Below are 12,576 nucleotides of genomic sequence, written 5' to 3'. Positions count from 1 at the left end.
AGGTGAAGGCCAAGAGAAGAAGCGACTTGTTCAAGGTCACACGGCCAGGAAGTGGTGAGGCCAAGGCTGGAGCCCAGGTCTGTGTGCTAGCACCCATGGGGGCGGGGGTGGTGAAGCCAGCAGAGGGTCTGGGCACCCCCCAGGCCCAGAGCAGGAAGGAGTGCTAGAAAGACTAGGCTACAGAGAAACCACGTGTCCTGAGTGAGGTACCCAGCCCAGCCCTGTGCTCTAGAGGTTCAGCCTCAGTTCCTCCACCCCCGGCGTCACCAGGACCCAGAAGCCAGGGACAAACAGCTGCCACACCGGGAGGCGGAGAGGGAGCACCAGGCACAGCCCCACTCAGGTGGGCTCCATGCTTGGGAGGGAGAAAGGAGAGAATGAAAATCAGAGTACCTTGGACTGATCATGGGGAGTAGAAGCGGGTTCTGTGGGGGTCATCCCTAGGCCCTTTGGGTTCTTTTAAATCAGCAAGGAAACAAGAAGTAGAAGCATGGAAGGGAAGCAGTGTTGGGGACCCAAAATCTCCCCTAGTCTTGCTTCTTACTACCTACAGGGGTTTCCTGCTGTAGCTAGAGTTTGTTGGAAAACAAGACCCAACGTAAAATCACCAGCCCTAGACCCAAGAAAGGGCATCTCAAGCCCAGCAGAGGGAAGGGGCCACGTACGTACTTGACGTTGGTGTTGGTGCAGATGATGTACTCAATCTCATCTGAATAGGGGTTCTGAAATGTGAAGCTGCTGGTGCGGATCAACATCCACTCCCGGTTCTTGGTACGGAATCGATACATGACTGACAGTACTTGGCCTTTCAGCTTGACCACCTGAGAAAACATTTGGAGAAGGAAGTCAGCGGGAGGAAGGACGGTGCCAGACAGAAGGAGGGAGAGGGAGAGGCAGAGGCAGGGCGGTCACTGTGAGGGCCGTGGACCTCAGAATAGGGGCATTGTAGCCAAAGGGGAGGGGGAGAGAGAGAGAGTGAGGGCCAGAAAGACAGACAGAGAATGAGCAAGTGAGAGAGAGACAGAAACAGACTGAGTGAGGAACAGAAAGACAGAGATAGAGAGACAGCAACAGTGAGTGAGGAAGAGGGTAAGAATGAGGGTGAGTGAGAGATAGTGAGAGACAGAAAGACAGAGACAGAGACAGCAAGAGTGAGAGAGAGAGGGAAAGAGAGTGAACAAGAGAGACAGAAAGACAGAGAGAACCAGAAAGACAGACAGAGAATGAGAGTGAGTGACAGACAGAGGGAGACAGGGGGTAAGAAAGAGAGTGAGTGAGAGAGACAAGGACACAGACAGTGAGGGGTAGAGAGAGCCAAAAAGAGAGAGTGAAAGAAAGGCAGAAAGACAAAGACAGAGCGACGGAGAGAGGGGCAGAGACAGAGGGAGAGAGAGAGACAAAGGACAGAGAAAGAGAGCAAGGGACAGAGAGAGAGTGAAAGAGAGAAAGCAAGCACGCTATTGCTCTACTTCTGCTTTGAAACAGGGCACTGTATTTGGGCCATTCTGGCTTGTGTGTGAGAAACCAACTAGTTGGTGTCCTTTTTATATCATAACTTTCTGATTTTACAAATCAGATCGTGAAAACTCTACAAGCTGGAGTGTTTCTCTTTTTGCCTTGGCTGCTAGGGTACTCTGAGTTTGGTGCTAGTGCTCCCTCCTCCCCAGAGTTCGTATCTCATGTAGGTACCGTCACATTGTATTCATGGGTTTATTTCTTCATACCTCACATTAAAAAATTTTAACCTCTGTGTACTACGTAAATTGGGTCAAATATACTCTGAGAGGACAGGTAATAAAATGATAAATTTGTAGGTATCATGTGTTTGTATGCATGTATCTACGTCCCTATTACTACCCTTATGTTACAATATGTTTTCCAAAACACCTTCAGTGCATTACCACCTCAGGTATATCCTGATGTGTTTGGAGAGGCGGGCTTTACTATTTACAAATGATCATACTGAGACCCACAGAAATTAAGCGACCAAAGATCAGGCGACCTTGGTGGGAAAGCTGGAACAGGCACCACGGTCTTACTTCCAAATCACAAGACTGTCTCTCTGGACACACAGCTCTCTCTTGCATTCTGTGCACACACACACGCTAAGACACACACACTCTGTAAGCATCTGCAGAAACACAAAGACTGTAAACAAGCATGTGTCCGTACACGAGGCGGCATTCACCGCTGAAATGTGAACAGGAGAAGGAGAAAGGATATAAGTGACTGTAGGCCTAGGCCTGGGGTGTAATTATAGCCTCAGGACGCAGTGCCAAAAGCAGGGCTCTCCCCTCCACAGGTGCGTGCAGACCCACCTGACTCAGAGGTCACGGTGTGAGCATAGGTAAGAACGGGAACGTAGTCCCAGGGTAGAGAAGGCCTGACTCCCCAGTTCCTGAGACATCTGTAGGATGTACATTTGTAGTTCATTTCCTGTTTGACATCTGTCATCTTTCCCAGACTACATGCAGCATGGAGGCAGGCACTTCTGGCACCCCGCCAGCCCACCCCAGACCATGCCTAGGCCTGAGTGGGCCATCAGCACACATTTCCCAACTGCCCTGGCGGGTCTACTGGGCCCATGCCCTGGGCTGGTGTAGTGGGCCACCATTCTCTTTCTGTCCCCCCCTGGAGAAGCCAGATTAGCCCCAAGCCCGAGTGTGTCAGACAAGGCTCCCCAGTGGGAAATTCTGGAGTGACAGAGGAATCCTACCAAAGGGTCAAGGAGGGTGGGAGGCCTTGCCTGGAGCCTAGCTGTGTGTAATGCAAGGCTGGGGCACTCAGGGTTACTGCCTGATGGCAAGTCTGCAACCCCAAAACTAAGGATGCCAGAGACCTGGCACTGTCCCCAGAAGGGCCAGAAGACAAGGCCACATGGCCCCTCGGTCAGTGTTCTGAGGGGTACTGCCATGGGGACTCCCCTGTGTCTGCACAGAACACAGGACTAGACAGCTGCCCCCATGTGCTGAGACATACATCTGCTCTCTGAAGACGAGGGTGTAGGGAGCCTTTGTGTTGTTCTTCTAGCTGGAATGCCTGAGATGTGTGAAATTTTTCAGCTCCATGTAACAAACACTTGCAAGGCACCGCCTGTGTACGAAACACGCCTCTTGGAGCTGTGGATAAAGAAGGAAGGGAGCCAGCAGTCCTGCATGCTCTGAGGGGCCAAATTACATGCTAAGTACCTTATATGTGTAATCCCACCATGACACTGTGTGGATCCGGAATGTGAGCCTCAAGGAAGTACATATGCTGCCCGGGGCCTCTCGACTAAGGGTCTGATCACAGCTCTCCCTGAGCCAGGGCCCACTGTCTTCTCATGCATCTCTATTGAAAAGGCAGGCGCCCGGTGCCCAGGGAGCTCCTCGCCTACCAGGGGCAGGACAGACATGTAGATAACTGCACCCAGAGAAAGTCACTGAAACCCCCAAAAGATAGTGCAAGCGTCATGGGGTTACCAGCAGGGCAAGGGGACAGCATGCTCTTGGGGTCCAGAAAGGAGTCTTGGATGGAGATGGGGTTTGGAACAAACGTGGTCGGGGGAAGGTCAAAATGTTGGCAAGGGAGGGCTCTCCTGGGAGGAGGCACAGCATGAGCGAGTATTTGGAGGCTGGCAAAGCTGACGTGCGACTGGGGCTTAGCCATGTAACACAGGCTAGGCCTCACAACCAGGGTGATGCATTCGACGGCACTTCACCGGGGTCACATATACAAAGGACATAAAACCTAGCTCAGCATGTTGTTGTCAGCTGCTACTGAGTCAACTCCTGACTCATGGCCACCCCATGCATGATGGGATCTGTTGTGACCATAAGGTTTTTATTGGCTGATTTTTAGTAGATTGCCAGGCCTTTGTTCCTAGTCTGCCTCAGTCTGGAAGCTCTGCTGAGACCTGTTTAGCATCTGTGCAATGCGTGAGCCTCCACTGACAGATACGTGGTGGCTGCGCATGAAGTGCACTGGCTGGGAATTGAACCCAGGCTTTCTGCATGGAAGGCGAGAATTGTACCCCTGAACCACCACTGGGCTCCAGCCTGGCACAGCCCTTCATAAAAAAAGCTTCCGTCATCATCATCATCATTATCAAAGAGATCTGAGCAGAGAGGAGAGCGATGCGACAAGGCCCTTCCTTAAATCTCACTGGGTTCAACTCTTCCATTTGGCTTCTACATAAATCATGGTACAGAAAGGGAACCCATGAGCAGGGCCGAGTGCAGCATGCGGGATCCCCAGCCCCCAGGCCAGCATACTGTCGCCCCACCAATTCAAATTCCTTCTAAGCTGAATATGCGCTAAGGGTCTCACGTCTAGGCCAGTCAGGTGCTTTTGTTTAAATCCAGAGTTCATGGGCTGACTTTGAGCTGACAGAGCCCTCTCCATTCTTTCGTTCTTTTGTATGAATAAGTCACTTCCCTTTATCAACATTTGTCCCCATTCCCCCCACCAGTGGCCAGAGCCCAAAGAACACTGGTGTGGGGCCGAGGCCCGGCGTGCTTCAGGATGCTCAGCTGCAGCCCGCTGAGCCCCGGGGCGGGCGGGGCGGCCGGCTCTCAGGCACCGCTGCCTCAGCTTCCCTCTGCCAGAGGAATGAGGCTGCTGCTCACAGAGCGAGGGTCACTGAAGCTAGGTACCAGGGTCAGACGTGAAATTCCTTCTCTTCCTTTTCAAAATCAACCAGGGTCTGAGAAGGCCAGCAGTTTGAAGCCTCAGGTGGTCTCTGTCAGATGGAGAGGGCTGTGTGTGCGGTGTGGGGTTGGGAGGGGAAGCTTTGGAGGGAGGCAGGCCTGGGCCCACACCCTAGCCTGTTGCCACCCTGCTGTATGACCCAGGGCAGGATACCAAGCCTCTCTGAGTCCTGGTGTCCACTGTGGAGAAGTGGGGATGACCACATTCACCGTGGGGGCCCAGCGTTCTGTAAGATATTGTACTCCAAAGGGTCTGGCTCGTGATTGGGCATGTAGTGGAGGCCCAGTCACTGTTAGAGCTTCATTTCCATGTACCCAGAAAAGTGAAGCCAACTGACCCAAACCTGACCACTGTGGACTGAACCGTGTCAGAATCCTAGTCCCTGTACTTATGGATGTAATCCTGTTTGAAATTAGAGTTTTCTTTGTTACGTTAACAAGCCCATATGTTTGCAGGGTGTGCCCTAAACCTAATCACTTCTGAGTGATAAAAAGAGCAGACGAGACTCAGAAGTGAACACAAATGTGGGAAGATAGACTCCATGTGAAGATGGCCAAGGAACTGAGGAATGCTGGGGCCACAGGAACTGAAAGAGACAAGGATCTTCCCACAGAGATGAGAGAATCTTCCCCTATAGCCAGTGCCCTGAATTTGGACTTCTAGCCTCCTGAACTGTAAGAAAATTAATTTCTGTTCCTCAAAGCCACCCACTTGTGGTATTTCTGTTACAGCAGCACTAGGTAACTAAGACACCTAAGTTAAACCAATGCAAAGTTCCTAACAAACTCCACATATTTAGGAAAGAAAGGGCATAAAAGGACATAACCTTACAACATTCAGCCATTTTAAACTCATCTTTTTCCAAAATGCAAGCCATCTGCTGGGGGTTATGATCAACTGAGATTGCTTTATTAAATCCCAGTCAAATGCCAGACTCCACGCTACATGGTGGAGATAACGGTGAAAAGCGTGGCAGACTCTGCCAACAGAGAGCTTATGTTTTAGTAGAGAAGACCGGAAAAAAAAAAAAAAAAAAAGACAAATAAATAAAACAATTAAAAACTGGACAACTGGACTAGCTGTTATGCAGGAAAAGTAAGGGCTGCAAAAGGGGCTGGGGGATCTTTCTCAGTTAGAGTGGCCTTAGATGATATCTATGAGATGATGAGTTGAAACCTAAAGGATAAGAAGGCACCAGTCATGAAGACTGAAGACTGAGGGGAAAGCATCCCAGTCAGAGGGAACAACATGTGCAAAGGTCCTGAGATAGGAAAAGGTGTGATGTCCTAAAGAACTAGAAGGTGGCCAGTGTGACTGCAATGTTGTGAACGATGAGGACGAGACCGACAGGGCAGGGCCAGGCAGAGAATGCAGAGTGGGAAGGAGCTTGGTTTTAGTCTAGATACACAGGAAGAGCCACTGGGAGGTCTTAAATGAAAGTGTGGCAAAACCTAGTTAATGTTTTACCAATGGCTTGGAGTGGGACAAGAGTCAAAGCAGAGGCGGTTCAGGAAAGAGGTGACTGCAATTTCAAACGAGAGATGGGGATGGGCTGGCCAAGGTGGGTGAGAAAAAACAGCAGAAGGGGATGGGTGGCAGATGTATGTGGAGATGTGACAGGAGCTGCCGATGGGCTGGATGTGGGGAGTGAGAGTAAGGAAAGCATGAATGATGTTTCTTGTTTCTGGCCTGAAGAACCAGGTGGATGTAGGGTGAGGGAGACTGGCGACGGTATAAGTGGAGGTGCGAAGTAGTGCCTGGATACTGGCAGGTGTGGAGCTCAGTGGGCAGTCTGGACTGCAGTCACCTGACCAATGGATCAGATCAGGAGGGAGATACTACAGAGAAGAAAGAAGGCAGCCAAGGCCAGGGCCCTGGGGTACCAGAGCTTGTCTAAGCAAGGCAGAAGAGGAGGAACCAGAAAAGGAATCTGAAAGGAAGTGTCTGGAGAGGTGGGAGGAAAACTGGGTCCGGGAATGTTTGAGAAGAAAAGAGCAGCATGGTGCAGGGAGGAGGAGGGGTTAGAGACGTGCCCGCACATGTGGTGGACAACTGGAGTAGGTCCATTCAAAACGTGTGCAAAGCAGGGTGCCAAGCACTGGTTCTCTCAGATGAATGACTACATAGGAATCACTCTTCAAAAGGAACTCAAAGGTCCCTTTTTGGTAACGTTGTCCACTCCATGTCTTTCCCAGGGCTGCAGTGAGACATCAGAGTTCTTTGAAGAAGTGTGTTCTGTTTCTCATGACAGCTCAACTTGGGCTCCCAGTAAAAACTAGCTACCATTGAGTCAATTCCAGATCATGATGACTCCATGTGTGTCAGAGTAGAACTGTGCTCCATAGGGTTTTCAATGGCTGTGACCTTTTAGAAGCAGATCAGCAGGCCCTTCTTCTGAGGCACCTCTGGGTGGACTTGAACCTCCAACCTTTCTGTTAGCAGCTGAGCACATTAACTAACATCCAGGGGCTTGGGTTCAGGAGGTTGCAAATACATAGTGTGAATCCTAGTTCTGTCACTCATTAACCTTAAAGACTGTTACTTCACGGAGCCTTAGTTTCCTCACCTGTGAAATGTGATTGTTGTGAAGATCCAATAAGGTAGTAAATGTAAAAGGGTTCTCCACAGTGCCTGACACCTAGTAGATGCTCAATAAATAGCTAACAGTAGTGATGTTCATGATGCCATTAACAGGGTGGTCATCCTCTCAGGTTCCCAAGAATCATTCTAAATTCCAATCTCAACCTCACTGTCTCTATCCAAAACATCACTAACCCAAAAAATATCTACTCAAGTTGCCTCCTATTTTTAATTCCCACTGTCCCTGACCAATATCCGAACAATTTAAACAGCTTCCTGACTTGCCATTATTTCCAGTAATTTCCCCACATCTGTCTATTCAGTATACTTGAGCCGCCAAAGCTGTTTTCCAAAAACATTGCTCTGCTTGAAATCCTTGAAGAAGTCCTCATGTACCCTTAAATGACTCAGAAGAGAATTTCAGTTCCTTGGCATGGCATCCACCGCCCTTCATAATTTGGCCTCATTTTTTTACCACTGCCCACTTCTTTCCTATAAGTTAGGCAGTATCACGCCAAGCCACAAGGAACTGCTTATAATTCTCCCAATAGACCATGTTCCTTTGCATCTCTGGGTGCTGGCCCTCAGTCTAGAATGTTCTCTCAGTTCTTGTATGCTTATCCTGTATCACTCATCCCAACCGTTCCCTCCTCCAGGAGACTGTTCCGGACTCCTCCCCACACAGTAAATCTCTCTGGCCACTGTGGCATTTTCTTCATGACCCATTACAGCTTTTGCCCTATTCCTCAGTAATTATCTTCCTGATGTGTCTGTCTTCCCCGCTAAGTTCCTTCACGGCAGAGGCCATGACTGATGCCTTAGGTAGGGCCTTGCAGCTGCCTGGCACACAGCAGACCCCGATGGCCTGCCAGCCACACTCACATGTATTCAAGCTTCTACCTCAGCACTGGGTGTCGGCAGTACCTGCTGGAAGCTCTCACGCAGGTGGCTCTGATCCTCAGGGTGGCAGAATTCCAAAATGTCCTTTCCCAGAAGGTCCTAGATAAAACAAACAAGCTTTAATAATTCCAAGGCCCACTTTTCAATATTTATTTACTCACTATTGGACAACAGTGTCCATTTGCATCTGCTGCTTCTCATCTCCTTCAATTCGCCCCACCACGGGGAACACAAAGGTAGATGCAAATTTCCCCTCGGAGCGGTTGTGAAGCTGGCTTCCTGGTGTCCACTCGAAGTCCCACCGGCCTGCTCAATACCAAGTTCCAATTTTGCTGAGGCACTAGATCAGCAGCTTCAGAATGCAATTTTATGCTTGTTTGCCTTGGAGAGGTAAACTGTCATAAAATATTTTAATAAACATAAACAGAAAGCAGAATGACTGCAGGAGAACTGATGATGAGTGGAACTGTTTAAATGCAGAAACTGTAGCTGTCTTGTGGCTGAAGAAATGCTGTTCTCATAAAATAACTGCACTTGTTAGAAGCCTGTTTACTTTCCACCTTCACTAGTCTATGTTTTATTCAAAGGACCAAGCGTTAACCCAAAACAAAGTCCGTTTCATAACAAAACAGACTAGAATAAGATAAACCATCAAAAGGCAACTCCAAATATGTTACAGGAAGTGGTCCAACTGGAAGTGTCTTAAACAGCAAAAAATTTAAACCAACTCATTGGCCAGGACCCAGGTCACCAAATGGCCCAGGTGTGGGCTGATGCTGGCAGTGGAAGGGAAGCCTTATCCATGCACCAGTAAGTGTCCAGATGCTGCCGGAGGTGCCAGTGGAAAAACGGATCTAGCTGGGAATATGTGCCATTGGGGGCTATGGTGAATTTGGAAAGAGATCAAACTCCCCCTTTCTTCTGCCCAAGAATCTCAAGACTTGCATGAACAGAGACAGAGAGAAGAAGCCCTGCTGGCGCAATGGTTAAGGACTTGGCTGCTAATGGACGGATTTGTGGTTTGAACCCACCAGCTGCTCCTCAGGAGGAAGACCTGGCCATCTGCTCCCATAAAGATTACAGCCCAGGAAACCCTATGGCGCAGCTCTACTCTGTCACATGGGGTCACTAGGAATGGAAGATCGACTCAACGGCACCTAACAACCTAAAAGAGAGACGGAATTATATGAAAGGTTCCAATATTCCTCGTTTGGACTGTTTCTAGCTCTAAAACATACACATAAATAAAACGCCTTTTTTTTTTTTTATCAACAAATCCCCAACTTTGTTCCCCTGCCTTTTTAAAAAGGCCTTTTATTTTGAAAGAAATCTAAATCTACAAAAAAGCTGCAAGAATAGTACAATAAACACCTATATACCATTTGCCTAGGTTCAACAATTGCCAATATTTTGTCACATTTGTGTCTTTTTTCTTTCAGGCATATACATGCAAGTATTTAAAAAAAAAAAAACCCTGTTGCCGTTGGGTCCGTTCTGACCCTATAGGACAGGGCAGAACTGCCCCCACGAGGTTTCCAAGGAGCACCTGGTGGATTCAAACCGCTGATATTTTGGTTGGCAATGGGTTACATATGTGTGTGTATATATATTTTTTTAACATTTCTTGCTGAACCATTTGAAAGTAAGTTATAGACATCATGACACTTCTTCCCTAAGTACTTTAGTATGTATCTCATAAAAATGGCATTATCTTACAAAACCACAATATACCATTATTACACCTAAAAAGACAAAAAACACCTAACCCCCCCCAAAAACCCCATTGATATAGAGTTGATTCTGACTCGCAGCAACCCTATAGGACAGAGTAGAACTTCCCCATAGGGTTTCTAAGGAGTGGCTGGTGGATTCGAACTGCCTACCTTTTGGTTAGCAGCCAAGTTCTTAACCACTGTGCCACCAGGGCTCCATTACACCTAAGGGAGTTGATAATTATTCCATAAAATCACCCAATATTCCACCCATGTTAACTCTTTCTCAGTTGTCTCCAAGTGTCTTTTATAGCTGTATGCCTTCAGGTCCAGGACCCAATGAAGGCTCTCACGTCACATATTGTTGTTTTATCTCTTTGATCTCCCTTAATTTGGAAGAATCCCTCCTGCCTTACGGTGTTTCTCATGACACGAAACTCTTTTGTTTTTCCTTAAGAACATGGAACAGAGATTTGAAAAAGTACCCCTCTAAAGAGGGTTTCCAAATACGGTCATGCATCACTTAACTTCCACGACACGTTCTGAGAAATAAAACATTATGTAATTTGGACGTTGTGCAAACACTATATTATATACAACGTCGTCTCCTAACAACATTGTCACTCTGTCTTGAAAAGCGTTAAAGCCTGGCACTGACTTGGCCTCCTTATAGATGAAGGTCCTTTTAGGCATTCGCTTCCTGAATAAAGAGATTTCATCCATAGCAAAAATTTGCTGGGGCAAATAACCTCCCTCTACAATCAGTTTATCTAAGGTTTCAACAAATTCTCCTGCGGCCTTCGCATCAGCACGCGCAGACTCACCACTCACTCTCACGTTATGCAGGGAAAATGTTGTTTGAAGCACTTAAACCACCCTGAGCTAGCACTAAACTGGATGTCATAGTCTGGTCCTGCTTTTTCTTTAAGCATCTTGAACAAACTTTGTGCCTTAGCAGTGACTGTCAACGTGCTAAGAGGGATTCACTTTTCTGTTTGGTTAGCAATCCAAGTCATTAGCAATTCCCCCACATCTGAAACAGGTCCTTCTCGCATTTTCGTTACCTTATAGTGTTCAGTGGAGCTAATCCTTTAACAGCTTGGAGGATTTTTTCTGTTTCTGAGGATCACCATGATAGTGAAGTGTGACATGCCTAAATCACGAGCAACAGCGTTCACTGCTTTTCCCTCTTCGTGTTGTTTAAAAACATTTTGTTTCACTTACAAAGCGATACTTCTCCTTTACCTTTTGCTCCTGCTATCCCTAGTTCTGGTTTTGCTGCATTTAGAAGCCATGATGCACTTCATGGTAATATTTTCAAAAGAAAGTTAAAAGGAGAGATAACACTACAACATTCAAGAGACACGCAATACACAAGGTTGGATACTGCTGCCCACGAGTTGAAGCATGTGTTGTTATACGGTAACCTTTTAAGTAGGGAAAGTTCACGTTAACATAATGATAGAAAGTACTTAGGTGCTTATTATGACCATAAAGACACATGTATTACAGGTTCTGTATGTATTGTACCATTATATCCCTGTCAGTGCAATCACTCTGTATACAAGAGATGTGAGATGCACGTGTTGCGTGCTGGAAGCTGTCTTGTTCAGTATGTCCGGTTATGTCTGCTACATCCTGTTCTTAAGTGATTGGACATTGCTCTAACGGACGTTATGTGGTGCATGACTATGCACTGGAGAAACATGGGGTTAGGCAAAGTTGAGCGGGCATCTTTACTGCAAGAACTTTCAGAGTCTTTCATGTTTATATGCTTGGTAAGCCTCCAAGTAGAAGACTTGGTATTTATCAAAATTGGTCAGAGAAACCCTTTTTAGTGAAAAATCAGCTAGAGAACCAGAGCGGTTAGGGCAAAGAATGATGACCTAATTTTAAGCAGTGCAGTTGCCTACAATGTCCTTTCTTGATTTGGAAAGATATCACTTTCTCCAGGAAGGACGCATGCATTTTATGCTCTACTGTCATAGTGTTGTATCTAGAACAAATGAGATAAGTGCATTTAAAGGAAAGTTAAATCTCTAGCCAACTGCCATGAGCTCAAAACTCTCTACCCACCTGAGGTTGGTAGCCAATCACACTGATGCATCTTGGATCCACAAACGTGATGATCCCATCAGAGTTATGGCGGGATAAGAACTCCGTGGGCACCGACATCCCGTTCATGTCCATGCATACAGGAGAGCTGGTCACCTGGAATGGGGAAAATCCACAGCTGGGGTGGTGTTGACAGAGACAGAGGGAGCTGGCGGCAGAGGTGGAGAATGTGAATAATTCGCATGGATTTAATCTCACAGATCCTTTGGTGCCATTAGTACCATGAGTCTAAAGGGTTCGAATAGCTCCGGTCATACCTCTGACTGTGTAACAGTGTGCCTCTTCCCTTACAGTTCGAGCCTCAGCTTCCTCATCAGTCAGTGGGAAAAACGAAACATGTAATCTCTTAGGGTGGTTGTGAAGTTCAAAAGAGATACTGCATGTTAAACTCAGGCACAATGTCTGGCATATAGCCAATGCTCAATAAATATTAATACCCTTCACTTCTCTCACCTTCCCTTTATTAACAATAGCAAATGAGTCTAAGGAACTGCTCAAAATATGTGGAAAGTATACATCGGTAGAATGAATTTATTCAAGTACCTCTCAGAAAGGAATACCCAAAGTTTGGTAAGCACGA

The 12,576-nt window shown here is 47.2% G+C and overlaps 1 protein-coding gene across 3 annotated transcripts in view; it reads right to left on the bottom strand.

The window, feature by feature from the left end:
* Nucleotides 1-12,576, bottom strand: part of ARNT2 (aryl hydrocarbon receptor nuclear translocator 2) — a 204,668-nt gene that overhangs the window by 41,103 nt on the left and 150,989 nt on the right. For all 3 annotated transcript variants that reach the window (XM_049852831.1, XM_049852832.1, XM_049852833.1), the window contains 3 exons: nucleotides 11,958-12,092; nucleotides 8,194-8,268; nucleotides 670-821 (listed from right to left, as the gene is read on the bottom strand). In XM_049852831.1, the coding sequence (XP_049708788.1) occupies nucleotides 670-821; nucleotides 8,194-8,268; nucleotides 11,958-12,092 (362 nt within the window). The remainder of the gene's footprint in view (nucleotides 1-669; nucleotides 822-8,193; nucleotides 8,269-11,957; nucleotides 12,093-12,576) is intronic.

This window comes from Elephas maximus, chromosome 13 (assembly GCF_024166365.1).
Source record: "Elephas maximus indicus isolate mEleMax1 chromosome 13, mEleMax1 primary haplotype, whole genome shotgun sequence".
In the NCBI taxonomy this organism is placed as follows: domain Eukaryota; kingdom Metazoa; phylum Chordata; class Mammalia; order Proboscidea; family Elephantidae; genus Elephas; species Elephas maximus.
The sequence above is the reverse complement of the archived record's forward strand: the minus strand, read 5'-3'. Positions and strand labels throughout refer to the sequence as shown.